At 38.6% G+C, this 21,341-nt stretch overlaps 2 protein-coding genes across 3 annotated transcripts; both read right to left on the reverse strand.

The window, feature by feature from the left end:
* Positions 1-1,287: 1,287 nt before the first annotated feature.
* LOC143477811 (proto-oncogene tyrosine-protein kinase Src-like) lies at positions 1,288-18,188 on the reverse strand. 2 transcript variants are annotated; one of them, XM_076976656.1, is made up of 13 exons: positions 17,683-18,188; positions 12,040-12,300; positions 11,433-11,532; positions 9,248-9,265; positions 7,313-7,411; positions 6,891-6,994; positions 6,350-6,499; positions 6,047-6,202; positions 5,639-5,818; positions 5,406-5,482; positions 4,807-4,960; positions 3,941-4,072; positions 1,288-1,755 (listed from the first exon to the last, which is right to left on the reverse strand). In XM_076976656.1, exons 2-13 carry the CDS (start codon positions 12,290-12,292, stop codon positions 1,547-1,549), a joined length of 1,632 nt encoding a protein of 543 aa, XP_076832771.1. In that variant the 5' UTR covers positions 12,293-12,300; positions 17,683-18,188; the 3' UTR covers positions 1,288-1,546. The 2 variants fall into 2 exon arrangements, with proteins under 2 accessions (XP_076832771.1, XP_076832844.1); XM_076976729.1 differs by lacking the exon at positions 9,248-9,265 and having other exon boundaries at positions 17,683-18,186.
* A 1,070-nt stretch (positions 18,189-19,258) lies between these two features.
* LOC143478005 (G-protein coupled receptor 182-like) lies at positions 19,259-21,223 on the reverse strand. The gene is made up of 2 exons (XM_076976956.1): positions 21,168-21,223; positions 19,259-20,422 (listed from the first exon to the last, which is right to left on the reverse strand). Exon 2 carries the CDS (start codon positions 20,416-20,418, stop codon positions 19,363-19,365), a length of 1,056 nt encoding a protein of 351 aa, XP_076833071.1. The 5' UTR covers positions 20,419-20,422; positions 21,168-21,223; the 3' UTR covers positions 19,259-19,362.
* Between the last annotated feature and the right edge of the window lie 118 nt (positions 21,224-21,341).

Here is a 21,341-nt window from a genome sequence, read left to right on the forward strand (position 1 = left end):
TGTTCAAGACTAACAAATAATCTGACAAAAAAAAGTCAGTTAGTTCAAAGGACTTCCATCAGTATCCCACAAAACATGTATGAAGCCACAGGTGGAAATAGGCTGCATTTATTGAATGAAAAAGCACTTCTGAAATTCATACTTGACATTCCAGTCTGCTTTATATTCCTACTTCAATATTAGTACTTCAATTCCTTTCCTATGACAAAAATACCAAAAAGTCATTTTCAAAAGGGACAATGTTTAGACTATTCTAGCTAGAGTAACTTGCTGTCCTATTTAAACACTTTAAAAAAGTATTTAGTACAATAAAGCTGATTGTCCGGTCTACTCTTTAATGTAACAAGTGTGGTAAGGCATGTTAAGCATAGTATTAAATAATAATAATATGCATTTTTTAACACTAATTAGCCACTGAACTGAGCAATTGCCTTATGTAAACATCAACAAAGTTGAGAGTTTGAGTTTCATTACAGAGCCTCCTGACTGGCATAACAACATTAGATCAGGTGATGCATAATATCCCAAATTTGGATTAGGAACTAAAATATCTGTTTTGGTTCAAAATGTACAAATCTTCAGAAAACTTGATTATCCCCCCCACCCCCCAATTCTAAGTAAACAATTGACAAAGCTGCAAAGATACACACCACCCCAAACTTTGCTGTAACAAAGAGAAAAGATTATAGGCTTATACGATTATTTGCAACAACAAGTTTATGTTATATTAAAATTAATTCTTTATTACATGGGACAAAACAGAACCACTTCTTTAAGACCTCTGATTTTTTTTAAAAGAGTGCAACCTAGTACATTTCATTTTGTTCATTCTACATGGCATCAATAAACCATAGCCTATTTTCTGTGGCTCAGGCACACATGCTAGTGTCATTGATGGTACTGCATCTTAAATTAAAAAAATAAAACAGAGAAGAAGAACAGAAAAGAAGAAAAAACTGTATCCTATTGAGTTTTGTGTTTCCTAAAAAGAAAACTGACCTGTTTTATAATAATGAGTACATCAGCCCTTTAATTTTAAAATACAATGAAAAGATTTAGGAAGAATGCAAAATGTGATCACTCCAAGTCAGAAGGCAAATATAGCTGTTGGCTGATGTTTGGTAGAAATTAGGACTGGGTGATGGAAAAAAATAAAGAAAGGAAAGAGACACAGACAAATGGGTCGATCCTTTGGTACCTTTGGGCACGTGGCAGTACTGTGCTGGGTAAAAAAAAAAACTCATACCGTTTGCCCCCCCCCCCCCCCCCCCCCCCCCCCCCCCCCAAAACCACACACACACACACACACACACACACACACACGCACACACTTTGTACATGAGGGAGAAAGTGTTGTCTCCCCCTTCTCCCAAATGCACACAAACGTCTGCACAGTGGCACGTACCCACACATCTGGAGTTCAGTCTCCCTCAAAACACACACACACTCCTCATACATGATGGGGAGAGATTTTCACCCAAAATATAAAAACTCGCAGACGCACGTACCCACAGCTTGGATCCCCATCTACCAACACCAAAAATCTTTAGAGGTTCTCCCCAGGCTGGTACTGGGGTTCAGTAGAGGTGAAGTAGTCCTCCAGGAAGCCCTGTAGGTACTCAAAAGTGGGGCGCTCCTCCGCATCCTTTCGCCAGCAGCTCAGCATGAGTTCATGCATGGAGCTTGGGCACTCTGCTGGGCACGGCATGCGGTACCCTCGCTCCACCTGGTCAAGGACTTCCCTATTCACCATTCCTGGAGGGATTCAAAACATGCATGTGATTACACCTGCAAATTCATTTTCAAACAGTGCATTATTACAGCAGGTTTTTATGGAGTATTTTACTCCAAAATACAATGTGGAAATATTCCACTTAAAAAAACAAGAATGAGGCATTGACGTAATGGATAGAACATTTTTCTGAAATGTTAGAAAATATATGAAGAATACATAAAAATAAAACCAGTTTTTAACCGATTTTTTATAATATACTTTTTGCAAGAAATAGCAATTTATAGCAATATACAGTTGTGATCAAATTTATTCAACCCCCAATGCTGCGAAGGGTTTTATGGAATTCAGTGCACATTTGTAATTGTGTTCATAATGAAATCTTACAAGGACTTGTTAAAGAACTAAATGCAACTAAGATAGCATCAATTTTTTTTGTCATAAAGTATTAAATGGCCTTTTTGTGATTTCTTCATTGACACAATTATTCAACCCCTTTACGACTACCACTCCTAAGAACAGAGGTTCATTCCAGTGTTTTCCATCTGTGGATGTCAACGAGCAGCAATCAAGCATGATAAGCACCAATTAGGCAGATTTAAAAGGACTGTGATACTCAGCTCCTTCTAGACATCTACTGGTGTGTTTCCAAGCATGGTGAAGGCAAGAGAATGGTCCCAGAAGACAAGAGAAGAGGTTATTGCTCTTCACAAGAATGGCAATGGATATAAAAAGATTGCGAAGTTGTTAAATATTCCAAGAGACACTATCGGAAGTATCATTCGCAAGTTCAAGTTAAAGGGCACAGTGGAAACGTTACCTGGTCGTGGCAGAAAGAAGATCCTGACCGCGACTGCTGTGCGCTACCTGAAGCGTAATGTGGAGAAAAATCCCCGCGTGACTGCTAAGGAACTGAAAAAAGACCTGTCAGATGTGGGCACTGAAGTTTCAGCTCAGACAATAAGGCGCGCACTGCATAACGAAGACCTCCATGCCAGAACGCCCAGACGCACCCCCTTGCTGACTCCAAAGAACAAGAAAAGTCGACTGCAGTATGCCAAAAGTCATGTGGACAAGCCACAAAGGTTTTGGAACAGTGTACTGTGGTCAGATGAAACTAAATTAGAACTGTTTGGGACAATGGACCAGCGCTATGTTTGGAGAAGGAAGAACCAGGCTTATGAACAAAAGAACACCTTGCCTACTGTGAAGCATGGCGGGGGGTCAATTATGCTTTGGGGCTGTTTTGCTTCTAATGGTACAGGAAAGCTTCAACGTGTGCAGGGTACCATGAATTCCCTTCAGTACCAGGAGATCTTGGAGGAAAATGTGATGGAGTCAGTCACAAACCTGCGGCTTGGGAGATGTTGGACCTTCCAACAGGACAATGATCCGAAGCACACATCCAAGTCCACTAGAGCATGGTTGAACATGAAAGGCTGGAACATTCTAGAGTGGCCATCGCAATCACCAGACTTAAATCCAATTGAGAACCTCTGGTGGGACCTAAAGAAGGCAGTTGCAGTGCGCAAGCCTAAGAATGTGACTGAACTGGAGGCTTTGCCCATGAAGAATGGGCTAAGATACCCATAGGTCGCTGCAAGACACTTGTGTCAAGCTATGCTTCACGCTTGAAAGCTGTCATAACTGGAAAAGGATGTTGTACTAAGTACTAAAAAATAATGTCACTAGGGGGTTGAATAAAACTGATAATGATGTGAGCACAGTAAAGACATTTGTGGTTATTCCATCATAAATATTATGTTATGTTTGTCTAATTTATAAGTGCCTCTTTGATATAATTGTAAATAAGATGACTGAAATGATCAAAATCAATGTCAAACTGGCCAAAACACTTTATTTCAGTGGGGGTTGAATAAATTTGATCACAACTGTAGCAATTTATAGTCACATTCTGAAGACTATCCATACTTACAAAAAATAAGCAAAAAACAGTGACTATAACTATTATTTTTACACAATCCATTTAAATTGTCACACAATATTCCATTATTATGCAAGAAATATCTTGAACATGCCATGATAGACGTCACCTGGTGCAAGTATTCAGTGTCACCCTCAGCCATGCTTCAATCTTTTATATAAAGTAATTTCATATAATAATCTAATTCATATAATAACTTAATTCAAACTTTTTCTGTGCTTCTTTATCTACACATTGTTAGGTAAAACCAGACTTTATTTGACCTGGGTATGGAACTCGCCCCTTGGTAGCCAGTTCAGTGAGTAAGACGCCGAAAGACCAGACGTCCGATTTGATGGTGAAGCGGCCATAAAGGGCTGCCTCAGGGGCTGTCCATTTTATGGGAAACTTGGCACCTTGGAGAACAAAAACAGAAACACAGCAAAACTAGTCATGTTAAACTTGAATACATACAAGCTGGTATAAAACACTATGTTGAAGGGGCCGGAATCCAGCATACAATGGCGATCCCCCTGCTCCCACATACTTAATTCAGATGATAATCAGTTTTAGCAGGTGTGAAAGAACAAGGAAATTACCAAAGTGTTCTGGACTCTAGACTCTAAAGCAGGGGTGCCCAATACGTCGATCGCGATCTACCGGTCAATCGTGATCTACCGGTCGATCGCAATTTACCGGTCGATCGCAAAGGAAGTGTGGGTAGATCGCATGACATTAAAAAGTAGTGGATTGCACTGACGGTTGTATTTTGATTGACATAAATGGTAACCAATCTGACATCTAGGGTTTGACACACGCCACCCACCCACCCCACGCCGCTAAAAAATTAATTTGTTTTGCATTATTATAGTAGGATAGTAGGTAGATCATTTTGACTTGGTCATTTTATTATAAGTAGCTCGCAAGCTGAAACGTTGTGGGCACCCCTGCTCTAGAGCATGGCTCAGGTTTCAATGTTTAACATCTAACTTTGGTAAAATTATTTCTCTCTATACAACTAATTGTTGACAGTGACACAGCAAACTGGGAATTTTAGGTTTTTCAACATGTAATAATAAAATAACTTAAACAGCTATTATCAGAAAGAGATAACTAGAACCAAGAAATGACAGAGTTTTGACACCCTCACCCTGCCTGGCAGTGTACTCATTGTCTTCAATTAGTCGCGCCAGTCCAAAGTCAGCCACTTTGCACACCAGGTTGTCACCCACAAGAATGTTAGCTGCTCTTAGGTCTCTGTGCACATAGTTCATCCTCTCCACATATGCCATACCAGCAGCGATCTGAGAGAAAGTGAGTATGAGAGTGAGTGAGAGAGATAGACCCCATGACAAAATCCAGAAGCACATCCTTAACCTTGCTGATCTAAGGCCAAATGTTTTTTGTTCCTTCAAATAGGATAGTAATTATATGTATGGTACTTTTTTGTGGTGGGAGTAGGGTCTCACTGTTTTTTCAATTCTGCCATATTAAGAACTGCTCTGCCAGTGAAAGTGATGGTTCTATGATGGACTTTAATCCGATGCAGACAAATTGTGAAGCTCTCTTAACTGACCAGCTGTATTGCTTCACCGACACTGCATGACATCAATCATAATGACTTATGATAAAATACGGCTTACAGAATAAACCCACAAGTGATCTTTTAAAAACAGAATTGCAAAATACTGGAAATCAATTAAACAGCAAAAAAAAAAAACACACACTTTCAGTGTGATTGTACTGTACCTGAGAAGCCATATCAACCAACTGTGGAAGTCGCAAATACTTTCCTTTCACCCCTTTAAGGTAGTCCAGCAGGCTACCTGTAGTGGAATATTGGGTATAGATTGGGTACAGAGTGTAGAGTCCTTACTGGATCAAATACATACAGTAATACATACAAATAAACAATTTGATAAACACTTGAATAAGTCATGACAGGCATCAGGAGCACATATAGAATATGCTAATCATCAGACCTTGACTCATGTATTCTGTAACAATATAGATGGGCTCCTGTGAGACAACGGCATAGAGCTGGACCAGCTTCTCATGCCGGAGCTTCTTCATGACCTGGGCCTCCTGAAGGAAGGCTTCGGGGGACATGGTCCCTGGCTTTAGTGTCTTGATGGCCACTCGCGTGGTCCCATTCCAGGTGCCTGAGGAAGCGGAGGAAGAGATTTTCAGAGAAGATTTTTCTCACTGGTGCTTTTAAGGATATGGTTGAAATTAATTTCTTTGCTGACACTATATACCCTGCTTGTGTTTGCATGTTAGTATTTATAGTATTTATATAGTATTATATATATATATATATATATATATATATATATATATATATATATATATATATATATATATATATATATATATAGTAAGCAACATACCCATCCACACTTCGCCAAAGCAGCCCTGACCCAGCTTGACGTCCAGTCGGAGCGACTCACGGGGGATCTCCCAGGCGTCACGTGCCAGGCCCTGTGTCTGAGGCTTCAGCACGGGACAGATGTCAGTCAGAGCTTGACACAATCCATCTGCATGCGCTGAGAAAAAATGTTTTATTGAATATAGCGGTCCAAACTGACACTTCTGAATGGAAACTGTAAAACTGTAAAAAACTGTAAACTGTAAATTGCGAGTATTTGCCGTCACGTTACACAGTGCTGGAGCCGATTTGGCTCAGGACTCACTGCGATAGTGAAGCACAAGCTGCTGTAAGCTGGTGAACTGGGTGCGTGATGTGATGTAAAAACCGCCACTGTCCAGCTTCCTGATTTTATAGTGCTTAACATTCAGCCCCTTCATGTTGTCGTAGTCCAACACAGACAGACAATACGCTCCTAAGTGACAACAAAATACAAAATTATCCAGAAGTGCATGCATATGTGAATATTATACATTTATTTGGTCAAAGCAAACCCAACTCACACACAGGCAAAAAAGTCCTTCATAAAAATTACAACACTGATGATATTATTAATGCGGATGACCCTGACAATCTATATATCACTGATTAAAAATAAACAGAAAAATATATATTTTTTAAATAAACATTTTTTAAAAAGCTAAAGCTTACTAACAAATGGGCAGCAGTAGGCGAGGATTATGGGCCATGTTTATCATCACCATAGTATTTTTTTTCCCCCCGAGCATACTGCAAGTATTGCTTTACTTCAAGATCAAACTTGCAGTATAATGAATTTGATCAAGGACATATAAATACGCACTGACCTTTTGTTGTCTCACTTTCTCTTACAAGAAAAGTGCCTCTTCGGTTTTCAATGTTCAAAAGAAGTCGCTCAGAGTCACGACGTGTTATCTTACCGAAAAACCAACTGCATGATAAAAAAAAAAGGATATATGGAAGATAATGAAAATATTCTCTATACTCTTAAAGCAACTTCTAGCTAGGATTTAATACATCTAAGTATTATTCAGAATAATTTTCTTCAATCCTAATCTAAACAAGATACCTGACTAGACACTCCTACTGAGTGTGGGCACGTACAGCAAATGATCCAAATTATGAGACTTGGACTCAATCTGGAGTTCCACCTTGCAGTTGCTAAGCAGTATCTTAACAAGGTGGAACCTCATGGGTCACTGAGACAACACAATTTTACAAGAATCAGCAAAAAAGGGATAAAGCTCACTCTTCAGCTTGGATGGAGTTAGAGGGCGCTACATAATTGCTAGGGATATATCCACTCTCTCCTGTGGTCAGAGAACGAGCCAACCACCAGTCTCCTTCCCTGAAACATGCAAAACAATTATCACAATAACGTTTTATTATATGCACTTAAAAGATTATGGCTTTATCCCACTGTGTGAAGTAACTTGCATGACGTTTGTGCACCAGTTGCACTGTGTGTGGGGCATAAGGAAGAGCTTTCGAGCACTCAGTTTACAGAATTACAAGTTAGAAATATGGACATTTCAAGTTTATGGATTTCACACCTGGACTGAATATTATAACCAAACATGTCAAAATGTTAAAAACATCAAAACACTTTATATCTCTAAATACCTCTGAGCGTTGCAGGGTTTTACATGCTGACACGGTTGGTGGTCTTTTAATGAGACACTTAACCGAGTTTTACTGCTGACAACAGATGGAGTCCAAGGTGTGAGTGTTTGTGAGCATGCCTGCTCTCACACTCAAACACTGCATGGAAGCTGGCAGCTTTATGCAGCATATCTGAACTGTGCCACATTAATAGTCCATCATGTCTTCAGAATACCACAACTGTACCGAGACTGTGGTGCACTTATCCTCATTCACTGGCAATTTGCTACTAGAGTGCTCTGGACAGCTTGCAATGTTACAACTCACATTCTTACATGGCTGACAATATAGACTGAATACTCTTGGAGACATGTAGACTATTATTCACATTATGGATGCACAGATTCCGATATTAATATCTGTATCGGTCCCGATATTGGAAAAAATTCTAGATCGGGTATCGGTGACTGTGACCGATCCATAAAAACAGATCTATTCAGTCTAATTCTATGCTTGTAACGCTTTTCGGAGTTAGTTCAACTTTAAATATCCACTCTGTCCCGGATAGAAGTGAACTTGGACAGTTAACAGGCAAGTGAAACACGAAGCACACAGAGAAGACGTGAATCACTGACTCGTACTCGCACTGGTGCTATTCCACTTAGTCCGTTTATTTGCTGGTTGACCAAAATAAACCTGGGCTCCAGCACTACTTTACTGTTCATACTTGAACTGGTGAGTTGTCCAAAGCTCATTGAATGCGTTACTTACAGAAATAAAATAAAGATAAAATAAAGAGCAGTGGTCTGAGTCGGTCTACGGCAGAAAGCTAAAAAAACAACAATATTCCATACGCGCACTCAACTCGCTCCCTTAAAGAGACAGTACACATATTTCTGGCCGTTACATGCTTTGTGCTCTGCGTGATGTGTGCGCTAGCAAACTAGCCGCATAGGTATTGCTGTTTCTCTTATTTCATCTCCTTATTTATTTTAAATTATATTTAGAATTCTTGAACCATTTCAAAGGTTTCTTGGTCATGTTTGACCAAAGTTGTGAACCTATTGTTTTTGTCAGTTTCAGGTTTTTTGTCAGTTTTCAGTTCTTTGGTATTATTTATTTTACATTCAATGTTATATTCATAATTGCACTGACTGAACAAATGCAAGTTGTGTTGTTTTTACATGTTTTATGTGTGTTTAAGTGTGCTATACTGGTGCAGAGTTTTCAATGAACTTGTAATTCAGTATGTCTGTGTTAAAATGTGTGTGTGTCGATTCAGCACTGTTTTACTCTATCAGATCAGTATCGGATCGGTATCGGCCGATACTAAGCCTCAGATATCTGAATCGGTATCGGAAGTGAAAAACGTGAATCGGTGCATACCTAATTCACATATAACAATATGGTGTGCAGAGCTTCAAGTCGTTTCAAGATGTGAAGTCCTTGAAAATGATGTAAGACACCCACATACTGTACATGTTTGACCCTAGTTTTCTGACAAATTTCCCTGAGGACTTACCCATGTTGAGAAAATAACTAAAAGAAGATAATCTTTGTATAAAAGAATAGTGTTACTGACCTGTAGTTGTACTTTCTTCTAATTTAAACCATGAGGCATAGGAAAAAGAAATCACAAACAGCAGAGATAAAATGGACCATCCACCATTTGAAGAAGACAACATTCCCAAGTCCCTCATGACTACAAGCTTAACTTAAAAAGTAAAGTCCTCTAAAATTTGCCAAATAGCAGTTTAGATGTCAAAGCATTAAAATGTTTTTGCAAGAGAAATGCATAATTTAGTTTTAAAAGGGGGGGCATGTTTTCTAGAAAGCATTCAAGATGAACAAGGTGACAAGTATTATAAATGACCAAGAAATTGTGTACAGTGAAAACAGTGAAATATCCAATAGCGATTGGAAACAGTAGGCTTCCCTAACAGAGGTATACGATGGAAAAAATCTGGCTTTACTTTTCTGATAACTGCTGCAGCAAAAAGTACAAGCAATACTTATTTGAAAAGTTTCAAATAAGTAATACTTGACTAGCAGGATAGCTTCAGATATTTTTTCACAAAATTTAAATGAAATGTGCTTTCAAAGCCATTTAAATCTTTGCTACAAAGACCATTTTCCTGATCTTGTTATGCAACATCTTGATTTGGCAAGTACTGAGTGGGTGCGACACGAAATATTCTCAAGATCACTGGGAGAAGCAGCATGGAGACATCATGGTGTCCGTTACCAAATCAAGTGCAGCCTGATGAATGATGGACATGGGTAATCAGTGAAGATAGCTGCTCAAAGGTGAGACAGGGCAAAGCTCTTGTGAACCAAGATGAATTACTCTGAATAAGTTTTATATTTTTAATCAGGAGGTGATGATTCATAGAAATGTGCAATTGCTTAGACTATCTGTGGCTAACTCAGCGTTTCTCAAAGTGTGGGCATGGGTATTGCAGGTGGGGCGCAAGCAATTGGAAAAAATGAACCTTTCTAAAGCCTGGTTTATACTTTCGCGAGTGACCGTAGCGCGTGACTCCGCCCACCTCACGCGACCCTGCGCATTTTGAAATTAAACAACCATTAAATAATGTGATAAAAAAGCGAATTATTTAGAATCATTTCGAGTATATGTATAAATATTTAACTTATTTAAGTTTAACGTGCTGGGAAATATTGAAATGGACCTTGAAAATGACGTACACGTGCTTTAATTCCACATTATAAAGGTGTATGAACCCTGCAAACACGACTTTGTTCATTGCGCTGAGGCGCGACGCGCGCGAAGTTACAAAATTCGAGAGGTGAATGACCTCGCGAATCGACAGCGCGCGAGGCCCTCGCCATTTTCGCTCGCGACGCGTCAAGTATAAACCAGGCTTAAACCAGTCGTTTTAATGCCTGTTCGGTTTTCATAAGCCCCGGAAGTTTAAAACGTTCGCCCCCCCCTCCCTACAAATTACGTTCGCCATCCGTTCGTGGGGCGTGGAATTTCACCTTCTTCTGAGGTGGGGAATGATAGAAAATGTTTGAGAACCACTGGGCTAACTGAATAAAAACAACCATACCAACCTTAGATTTGTTACACAAATATTAAAATAACAGTCCTAATGATATTTTAGTGACCTGTTATGCCATGAAATGTAAGTAGACATTAATGAAGCTTGGGGTTGTTTACTGGAACCTAATAACATTCATATTTTAAAAATGTACATTTGTATGCATACTCCGGAAAGTGTATTTGTCACATTGGGTAACTGGGCCTAGTTAACAGCAGTACTTATGTATACAAATAAAAATGTGTATGATGAGCTGTATAATTACTATTTACATTAATTATTTATTAATACATATGAATCATTTACTTTTTAGCTAGTATAGTACTGGCTAGATACCTATAATAAAATAAAAATAAGAAGGAATGAGTTCTCTAGTACAGTAACATCGCCCTTCAGAATTGTTGTTCATGAACTTGATGACTCAGTCTGACTTGGTCCCAGACTGTCTCGACATACTGTCATATTCTCTTCCTCATAATGTGTCAACAAGGTTTTAAGGAGAAATGGGAAATTAAGACCCATAATTATTAACTCTAAACATTTCTACCCTGATGGGGTCTGTGATTTCACCATGTTTTTGATAAACACTCTTGTTTTTTAAACACACAATACAGCTAGTGACTAATGGAGTGTAAATTGTCTTTAAGACACTTCAATATCTATCAGTTAAAATGTTTCAACTGTAATGGAAAATATTTCACTTACGTGTTATTGAGAATCTGTAGTCGTTCACCTTTCTTAAATGTAAGATCTGCAGTTGTCCGAGATTCATAATCATACAATGCCACAAATGTTGTGACACCCCCTGTGAAGAAAAAAAGTCTCTGGTTAAGGCTGCCAAAAGAAGGCTCCCCAGTGGGAGTTAATAGTAGCCTAAGGACATTAGATTCAGAACCTTTTTCAAAAGGTCAGTTAAAGAGGTGATAAAATATATTTTGTCATATATTTAAATATTTATTTAAAATGGCTGCTATTTTTATTAGCTGTTCTTTTTGTGTAGTGTAACAACAGCATTAATGTAGGAGGTGCTTCTACAGTGTAAACAGGAGGTGCTTCTACAGTGTAGACAGTGTGTTTTTCCACAGTGTAGATAGGAGGTGTTTCTACAGTGTAGATAGGAGGTGCTTCTACAGTGTACATAGAAACACCAAATTTTTTACAAACAACAAATTTTTTTTAGGAAAAAGCAAATAATTTGTCACTACACTCCAAAAAATTGCTTGTTTGCTCCTGTCAAAAATCAGTGACATTTCCAGATCAAATAAAAATAAACTGGTGTGTTTGTAGAGGAACAAAAATCAGTAAAACTAACCTGCAAGTGGTCCCCTTTGGGGGGACATGACACTTCCTGCATGGGCCACACCTCCAAAAAGAGCCAGCTCTGCATTATTGGCATGATAGGTGTTGCCCCGTTTGCTGGTCCCAACTGCAGGGCTTCGATTTGGGGTCTGAGTCTGGGGGCCAGCACAGAAATGGTGTCCACCAAAAGAACCCATACCAATCGTGCCATCCAGACTCAGAGATCTCTGGCCTGGGTCTTTTGGCTTACTCTTTGCTCCACCCATTGGAAGGCCTGAGGAAAAGGAAGGAAGACAACCAGTTGTTAGATAAATGAAAACTCAGTGTTAAAATTGTTACCAAGAGGACACGATAGATTTTCCTAAAGTACAAGCTGGAGGTGCAGGATCAAAGCCAGTGGACACTGCATTTTAATAAGCCCACAGCATCTACCATCTGGTGCCATTGCCATTTCAGTTGAAATTGATTGAATTACCAAAGCTTGTTTGTGTGCACAACCCAAAAGTGATTTTTTGTTCTCTGAAGACACTGATCAGATGGAACTCCCCCCCCCTCAAAGGCACAGAACAGGTGCTTCATTCAGTCATACCATCCATGCAATTACCATCTAGTTAAAACATTAAACTGATCTCTCTATTAGAAATACAGTTTTGGGTAGTGTGACAGCACAGAGACAAGCTTAAATGTAAGGTAGTAAAAGTGGTAAATCTGTTTAAAAAGTGTTACCAAACTGCAATTAATCAATACACTCCAATACAACTAAAAGCCCCCATGAATTAGCATGCAGATAAACATCAAGTCACAAAAGTGCTGACTTGTGGCCTGTTAATAGTACAAATAATATTTCTGTGATGCCATGTTTCTGCTGGCACTGTTGATGTTAACTCAGTGTGGCGGGTGCCATTATTATTATGCTTTTTTGTATAGCCTTATGGGGGCTGTCATGGTCCTGTGGTAGGGACCTGGTCTTGTGACCGGAGGGTCATGGGTTCGATTCCCAGGTCTGAAGCCATGACTGAGGTGCCCTTGAGCAAGCCACCTAACCCCAACTGCTCCCCGGGTGCCAGGCTAGGGCTGCCCACCGCTCTGGGCATGTGTGCACCACAGCCCCCTAGTAATCACTAGTGTGTGTTTGTGTGTGTTTTAATTGCACAGATGGGTAAATGCGAAGGACAAATTTCGATTGCGGTGAAAAATCACAATTGACAAATATGGCACATTTCACATTGTCTTTCCTGCTGTTTGTCAAAGTAAAGATGTTGTACTTGTACATATTCATTTCTCAGTAAATGTTTAAGGAGGATAGGTGGAAAAGATAAATGAGTATGAGCCTTTCTGGTTTCAGAAAAACTTGAAAAACTTCAGGAAAAAAAATTTGGCTTGTTAAAAGTCGTTCCATGTTATCTGCTTCTAACACAACATATCAACTATTGAATTTTCATTTGCTGCATAATAATATCCCTGCCCATGACACTGCAGCAGAGATGAAAGAGATATGTTATTCACATCACATTTACATTCACATCACATTTACATTGTAAATGTAAATGTAAACGTTATTCACATCACCTTCACATTGGGTCACATTTCTTAAGGATAATATATTTTTTAACTAGAATCAAATTAATCAAAAGCATAATCTAATTAAAGCACATAGTCAGTAAATAAAAATGAAGTTACAATATATAAACCAGACAGTGTGAGATTCATGAGGCAACAGGCTGCAGTGGCTGAACTCGCGCCATCACCTTTAGTGACTAATTTGAAGATTCTTTCCAAGCTCCCAAAATGATTCCAAGTTGTTTGTTATGCTATACCAGTACCATGAGGTTAGACTGATTTGGCAACACAAAGAACAGTAAAATAAAACAACACTGTGAAAACAAATGATCAAATACAATGATGGAAAATTTGTGTTCTGCTACAGTGGTCGCAGTGCACCTTTGTAATCATTATGGGAAATAATTATTATTTTGTGATTGGAGAAGTGGGAGGTGACCGACAGGAATAGCCTGTCTGACTGATTTCTTTGGTAGTGGAAATACAACACTTCTGGCAAATTTGTTGTACTTTCAAAGCAAGCAAGCAATCTTTCAAACAGATGTGATAAACCCAATGCCTTTTCTTTGTATTTTTAGGCACTAATAAATGTAAATCTCCCAACATGCTCTGCACTCACACTTTTGTACTATTAAAAGAAAGCTATGAAATTGGAATCTTGAGAAAGTGACAAATTATGTAAAGCTAGTATCAAATCAAATCAAATATATTTGTATAGCGCTTTTCACAACATATGTTGTCACAAAGCGCTTTACAGGATTTACAAGGTTAACAATACTATGGGTCCAAATCCCTAATGAGCAAGCCAAAGGCGACAGTGGCAAAGAAAAACTCCCTAGATGGTGGGGAATAGGAAGAAACCTTGGGAGGACCAAGACTCAAAAGGGAACCCATCCTCCATTGGACGGCCCGTTAACACACAAATTACACAAAAACAAATTATACAGATGAATACACAAGTTACAAACAAATCACATAATCAGGCTAAGTATAAGATAACTAGAATGAAAGTTCTGTGTGTTGATATTGTCAATGTAAATGTCTTATGATGAACGCCAGGTTTTCATTCCGTGTCGGAGTGATGATACTGGTATTGTAGGCTCCAACTGCAGTGTTACTCCCCAAGTGAACCTCGGAGAAGAAAGATATGTGATGTGGTAAATATGTAAAAGATTATTCAAAGGCCAAACTAAACAGATAAGTCTTTAGTTGAGTTTTAAACATTAAGACTGTGTCTGAGTCCCGAATAAAGGCAGGAAGATTATTCCACAGTTGTGGAGCTTTAAAAGAAAAGGCTCTTCCACCTGCTGTGATCTTTTGATCCTAGGAACAGTTAATAAGCCTGCATACTGTGAACGAAGTGAACGTGCTGGGTTGTAATGATCAATAAGTTCACTAAGATACTCTGGAGCTAAGCCATGCAGTGTTTTATATGTTAATAAAAGTATTTTATAGTCAATACGGAATCTAACTGGCAGCCAATGTAATGATGATAGTACAGGACTAATGTGATCAAATTTTTTAGTTTTCGTTAAAACTCGCGCTGCTGCGTTCTGAACCAGCTGGAGTTTGTTTTGTTTGATTATGTTAGCTTGTTCGTATATCCAGACTGTAAATTTGTATGTGGAATAGTATATGTAGTTTGCTACAATATCCATTATGAACTCAATTCATTAGCCACATCAAAAAAAGTAATTTGTGTAAGGAACAATTAACTAAGCAAGATGCACTATATCACTGTAAAGTGTCAAAGAATTTTGGAAGCGAATGCCAAAAACTGCTCTGTAAAAAAACAATTATAAAAGCAGGTCTAGACTGCTTCACTGTTCTCATTTTAATAGCCAATGTGGTTGTCTGAATTCAATTTGAGGTAAAAACGACAATTTACTGAACACCTAGTGGGAGAGTAAACTGTCATTGTCTATTTTACTTACATAATCTCAAGTTAGAGAAAAAAGTACAAGAGAAAGACAGAAAACAGCTACATCTGAGTCTAAAAGTGAAATTCACTTTCATAAGAAATGTGGACAGACTGGAATTAACCACACCTATTTAACTAACCGTCAGAAAGAAGAGAAATATACAACACCCCCACAAACCTTTGAAGGAGAAACAAGCATTTGTACACCTAGTGCATTCAAAGTTTTGACTCTGGGTAATTATAAGATGAAAAAAAAACTGTGTATCTAATTTTTTACTGAGAGCATGTCATACTAGTTTTTCTTTAGAAAACAAAATAAAATAATTTTCAACTGAGCCTATTTTCGTTGGGTTATTAATTATAAATATATAAGAACATAAGATAGTATAATCTTCTGTTTATGCCATAAACACATTCGCTGTGTGGAAAACTGTATCTGCAAAATAAAAGAAACACTTCCTCCACACATTACTTTTATATGTAGCTGGTTTTTCTTTTGGCTAGAAAACTGTAAAACAGACAAACCTATGCAAAACAAGCTCCTGGAATGCATATTACACACTCTCAACAAGTCTTGACGATTTCACCACACACCCTACATGCAATGAATGGAGGCTTGTTGGTGGGTGTTGCCAGTGACATTTGTTGTAATATGACTAAAGCAGCAATGTCCAAAGGATCCAGGCCTACTCTACTTCCACAGACACAGACTGCCTATACCCCCCCTCCAACCTCCCACCCCCCTCACCAAAAGCTACCAGATTCAAGATTCTTTTGTTTACAATTACAGTTATTTAGATTTACATATTGTTTATAACATTAAATGGAACAACAAAATCACCAGAATGCAGAATTTAATCCTAATAAAAGACCAGAAAAGTAAAGGGCATGTATCTATTTATTGAATAAAGGCAGTGCTACCTTGACACCATAAAAGGGTGTCTATGTCAGGAGAAGCTTCAGGTGGTGTTCTTAAAGCACCTCTGCACATATTTACTGGCCACAGCCTGCATTCTAGCAATTAAGCACTGCAAAACAGTAGTGCTACACTCAAAGACATGACATAAACTGTCCCATATTTCTGTTGAGATGCTTTTGCAAAAGAGAGGCCAGTGTAGTCTTACATAATGTCTATATAATGACCCCTCCACATGAAAGGACCAATGCTTAATAAAATATGAATTCAGATGATTGTTAATGTAAGTGTTAAGAGTGGGTATAGAAGGTCCCATATGTGCTTTGTACATATAATACGTAAAGATAACTCTTGGTGACTGACAATCCCTATAACATGAGAAATAGCCGTTCTAAATAAACCAACTAACAAACTATCAGTTCTTAATTCTGTGGTACTTTGTGGCTTTCTCTGATTTACAATCACTTAATTTGCAAAATGATTTACAAGGTTTACAAGGTTAACATTCATTTATTCTTTACTCATGATTACTGCATGCATCATACTGCTCTTTGCTTGTGAGGGGCTCATACATGGGATGATACATAGAAAATATGGATGCACACATTTATGGATGCACACTCCATGGAGCACAAACTTATTTTGAAATACACAATTGCACACCCACAACTGTGTGCATTCAATTAAATTGCAGGTCTAAAGTAAATAAAATGCTTGGGATGGAAGGAATGACGACAAAGTCACCAACACAAAATGATCAGAGTGAATGAATTTTCAAAGACCGTAGATGGTTTTGAGAGAACAATGTCGCATGCTGATCCTTACAGGGAGGTCTGCTATAAACACTCAGTGGGAGGCTAAACCAAGGAGAGGTAAACAAACGATTCTTTAGGCTCCAGAAGTCGGCTACTGTATCCATTTGCACAGAGTTGGTAACAGAGCCAGGCGCTAGCCTGGCGCAAATGCAATTCACCATGTGTTGCCACTTGTCTGTAACATGACAATGTCTGGTGGACAGTTCCAATCAGTTGTAAGTGAATTCACTGGCACGGGCCACGTTTGATTAAACAGGGTTAGGGTTAGATACACGATTTATCCGCGTGAATTTGTAGAGGAGCAAGTACAGAAAAAAAACTCATTGTATCTGAATAAGCGTGAGCGTTTTCATTTATAATCACTGTTGCAAAGACGAAAACAAACCAGTTTGTTGTATGCCGTATTACTGAAGTAGTAAAGACTAGTGATGATTTTTTACTCACCGTATCAGTGTCAGTGACTTGATTATTAACCTAATCAAAGGTAACGATGTGCCAGTCAAATCCCCTCCCTGGGCGTCATTAAGGATTTTGAGATGTGCAATGCGTTAGTGGACAAATAAAACAAAAAATTGTTTCATTTGTCGATAAATCCCATTCGTTGAATCCAAGCGGTGCTAGGTCATGACGGGAAATGCCGAGGGGAACAGAGGGCACAACTCAGACTGCGACGATCCGGCTGGAAAATACACACGGAACTCAAGGGAGAGGCGTACATGCGTTTTTTGGATTCGGTTTTATGGAATCTTACACGATAGATTCAGAAAGTCAGTGACTGAATTGTTGTGGGAGAAAGACCAATGTACCACAACAAGGCTGATATGGTGAAAACCAGCTTTCTCAAAGCACGAATGCTCTGCATAGCTGACGAAACGAGAAAGCACAACTGTGATAGGAAGGAATTTTTACGTAACTAGATCGTGTTGTGAATTGGCTTTAACGTAGACTTTGCCCAAGGCATTTGTGAACTTACGCGTAGAAGTATGGGCTCTGACGCACGCCCAAATTTGTGCAGATGTGCGCGATTCTAGTGCCGCGCACACGTAGTCTACGTTCCTCGCGACCAGACAAGCATTATTATTGTCGTTTTATTCTACGTAATTAGGCCTACTCTCTGATTAATTGACGAACAGACCATCCGTAGTTTTTTGTGATCTGCAGCGATTTTCTTCATTTCGTAAGGATTAACTTCAGTCCAATTAAGTAGGCCTACTTTTATAAACAACCGTCTTGACTATTTAAAAAATGATCCATTTGCACCCAATTTTATGTTCAGTGGCAGGCATTGTTTCTAATGTATATAAACATATTATCAAGGCCTTGGTTATTTTGTACCAGTGCCTCGAATGTGTCTCTAAAATCAGAGTTCAATATATTTCCTGATTGATGATAAAATACCTCACTGGACATCTGTTCATGTATAAAGTTGATTTTTAATTTATCATAACTGATCATTAAAAATGTGTTTACATACACAGCTTAATTAAAATATCATATATATCTTTAATATACAAAGCCTGGATATAGTTTTAGTGAGGTACTGATCTTACCCAGGTCATTTAAACACAATACAGAGAAAAATGGCTTGCACTGAAGGACTATGGCTTACAAAGTGCAGACCCAGGCACCTACATACAAGCTGTGACACTTTAGCGTGATAATCAAATGCTATGAATAATTTATTTCCACCCTAAACTATGTATATTCTTTTGTTCATTAAATATCATGCCACATGTAAATGTAAATAAATACAAAGTATATTTGAGTGAAACACTGCAATGTTTTCTTAATTAAACCTAGTTATTATTTTGCATAATGTTTATGTATTTTTTCCAGTGTTTTTGTTTTTCCATATCATAATGTTTCCTTTATTGTCATTAGTGGCAAAAAGTTTATTAGAGGAAATTATAATGTGTGTATAAAAGATGAGTCTGACAATATTGCAGTGATTACATTAAATGAGTATGCAACCAGGCACTATGTATTTACATCTTTATATATATATATATATATATATATATATATATATATATATATATATATATATATACACATTTGAGGACAGCACAAATGTGTGGGAAATGCCTAAAACATGGATCTGCAACTGGATGTCTGATTTTATCCTTATGATTGGCTAGTGCTGTTTTCCACCCCATTGCTTGCTTTTGTTCCAGTTGCTGTAGCGACACCTTGGGGGTTCCCATGCTGATCCATTCCTTGCTTAGATACTGCATCTTGTGGCAAGTGATGCAATATAATATTGACAAGTTTACCACGGAAACTCCTGCTCAGAAAACTGTAGAAGATGGGATTAGCCAAGCAGTGAAGAAAAGTGCTGGCCCTTATCACCTTGTAGGAGAGGGAAAGATGATTAAGTGCAATGCAGTCAAACAGGTTGGTGTTCAGAGTGTCTGCCAGTATGATCAGCATCGTTATCTGGAATGGCAGCCAGCACACCACGAACACCAGGGAATACAGGTGCAGGAACCACACATTGGCTGTTTTACGGGCTTGCACCTCAGAGGATGCTCGCACGGCTCGGGCTGCCAGCACATTTGAGATGATTATGGTGCAGGCCGGCACGACGAACTGCACAAGGAAATGGACGATGATAATCGTGTGGTACCATTCCTCGTGGGAATGTTCCGGCAGGAAGAAGCAACCCGGCTCATCCCATTCTACGACATGCAGGTGGACCGTCTCCAGTGAACTCAAACACAGCGACAGTGTCCAGATGAGGGCACAGATTACTGCCCTCTTGCATTTCTCTGGTATACCACCGACCTGAGGCATCGAGCCATGACGCAGCGCCAGATAACGCTCAGCTGACATGTAAGCGAGGAACAGCGAGCTGGCGTACACATTGGTTATGATGGCTAGGTTGGAAAAGCGGCAGAGGAAGTGTCCCCACAGCCAGACGTGGTCCAGAATCTCCTCAAGCATGTTCACAGGCAACATAACCATAATCATGGTGTCTGCCAGGCTCATGTTGAGTAGGCAGAAGAGCACGGTGTTGCGTGAATGCCGACGCAGCCAGTTAACCCACACCACCAGCATGTTCATCGTCAGGCCCAAAATGAAGATAAACAGGTACATGAGGAACAGGCCAGTCACTTCGGCAACGAAGTGAACATTAATGTTGCAAATAGGCCAAATTGTCTCATTGTAGTGGTAGTCCATCTGTCTGGAGAGAAACCAAAAACCTGTGAGGCTAACAAACGTCTTGGAAATTGTATAGCTAAATATATATCAACATGTTTTTCTGCAATAAAAAATCCATAATCTTTTGACAAGGTATGTTTTATTTTTAAGGCTAAATAAGACTGCAAATAAGACTTTGTTAGATTTGTTGTGAAAGTTATGTCTAGCACATATTGAGAAGGTGTGAGTCCTAGAAACACGTTCATATATCTGCTGATAAATCAATACCAAAGTACAGCCGATAGAAAAAATTGAGTTGCTGATTTGATAAAGTATACATGAGTATACAGCTGAGTATACATGATAAATTACTCCTAGGTTAGTAGAGTTCATCTTTAAGATGTTTGTCTGGAGTTATAAGTAAACTGCTTATAATAATGAATCTTCCATTTTAATAACATTTTCATAAAATTAAAAGTATTTTATAAAGTATTTATTATAATTTGGATTAGTGGATTATCTCATCTTTTTTTATAAACAAACATAAACAAAAACAGTGTTACACTAAAGGCACCCAAAGGTTATTCTGCGTTACAAAGGCTGACCTAGATTGAGAGTTACAAAATATAATTCGCAACCATTCGTAAACATAAATATATCATTATGTGCTACATGTTCATAATTACACCATTAATAATTCTTAAAATATCTGGCTAGAGTTTTGGACTCACCTGAAGGCTAAAATATTAACAGATTCGAAGAGAAAAACTGGACAGCTCTCAAGTTACCTGCTGCTGAGAATGGAATGGAATGCAGACACAAAGAAAGACTTGGATTAAACAAGCTTGGTTTTGCCTAAATGTAGGCACTTTCTGACAGCAGGGAAGTACTTGTTTTTGTAACCCTCAGCAGGATTAAATGTGATTTATTAGAAATGGTAAGGACAGGTTTTAACCTTTGAG

Source organism: Brachyhypopomus gauderio, chromosome 1, assembly GCF_052324685.1.
Source record: "Brachyhypopomus gauderio isolate BG-103 chromosome 1, BGAUD_0.2, whole genome shotgun sequence".
Taxonomy (NCBI): domain Eukaryota; kingdom Metazoa; phylum Chordata; class Actinopteri; order Gymnotiformes; family Hypopomidae; genus Brachyhypopomus; species Brachyhypopomus gauderio.

Bases quoted from the DNA above. Each gene is read 5' to 3' on its own strand.
- LOC143477811 (XM_076976656.1), bottom strand. From the start codon at position 12,292: ATGGGTGGAGCAAAGAGTAAGCCAAAAGACCCAGGCCAGAGATCTCTG. The intron at 6,995-7,312 runs GTGAGCTTTATC...TTTATCATGCAG, and splicing joins AACTCCATCCAAGCTGAAGA to TTGGTTTTTCGGTAAGATAA. The intron at 4,073-4,806 runs GTGAGGGTGTCA...TTGTTCTCCAAG, and splicing joins TGAGTACACTGCCAGGCAGG to GTGCCAAGTTTCCCATAAAA.
- LOC143478005 (XM_076976956.1), bottom strand. From the start codon at position 20,418: ATGGACTACCACTACAATGAGACAATTTGGCCTATTTGCAACATTAAT.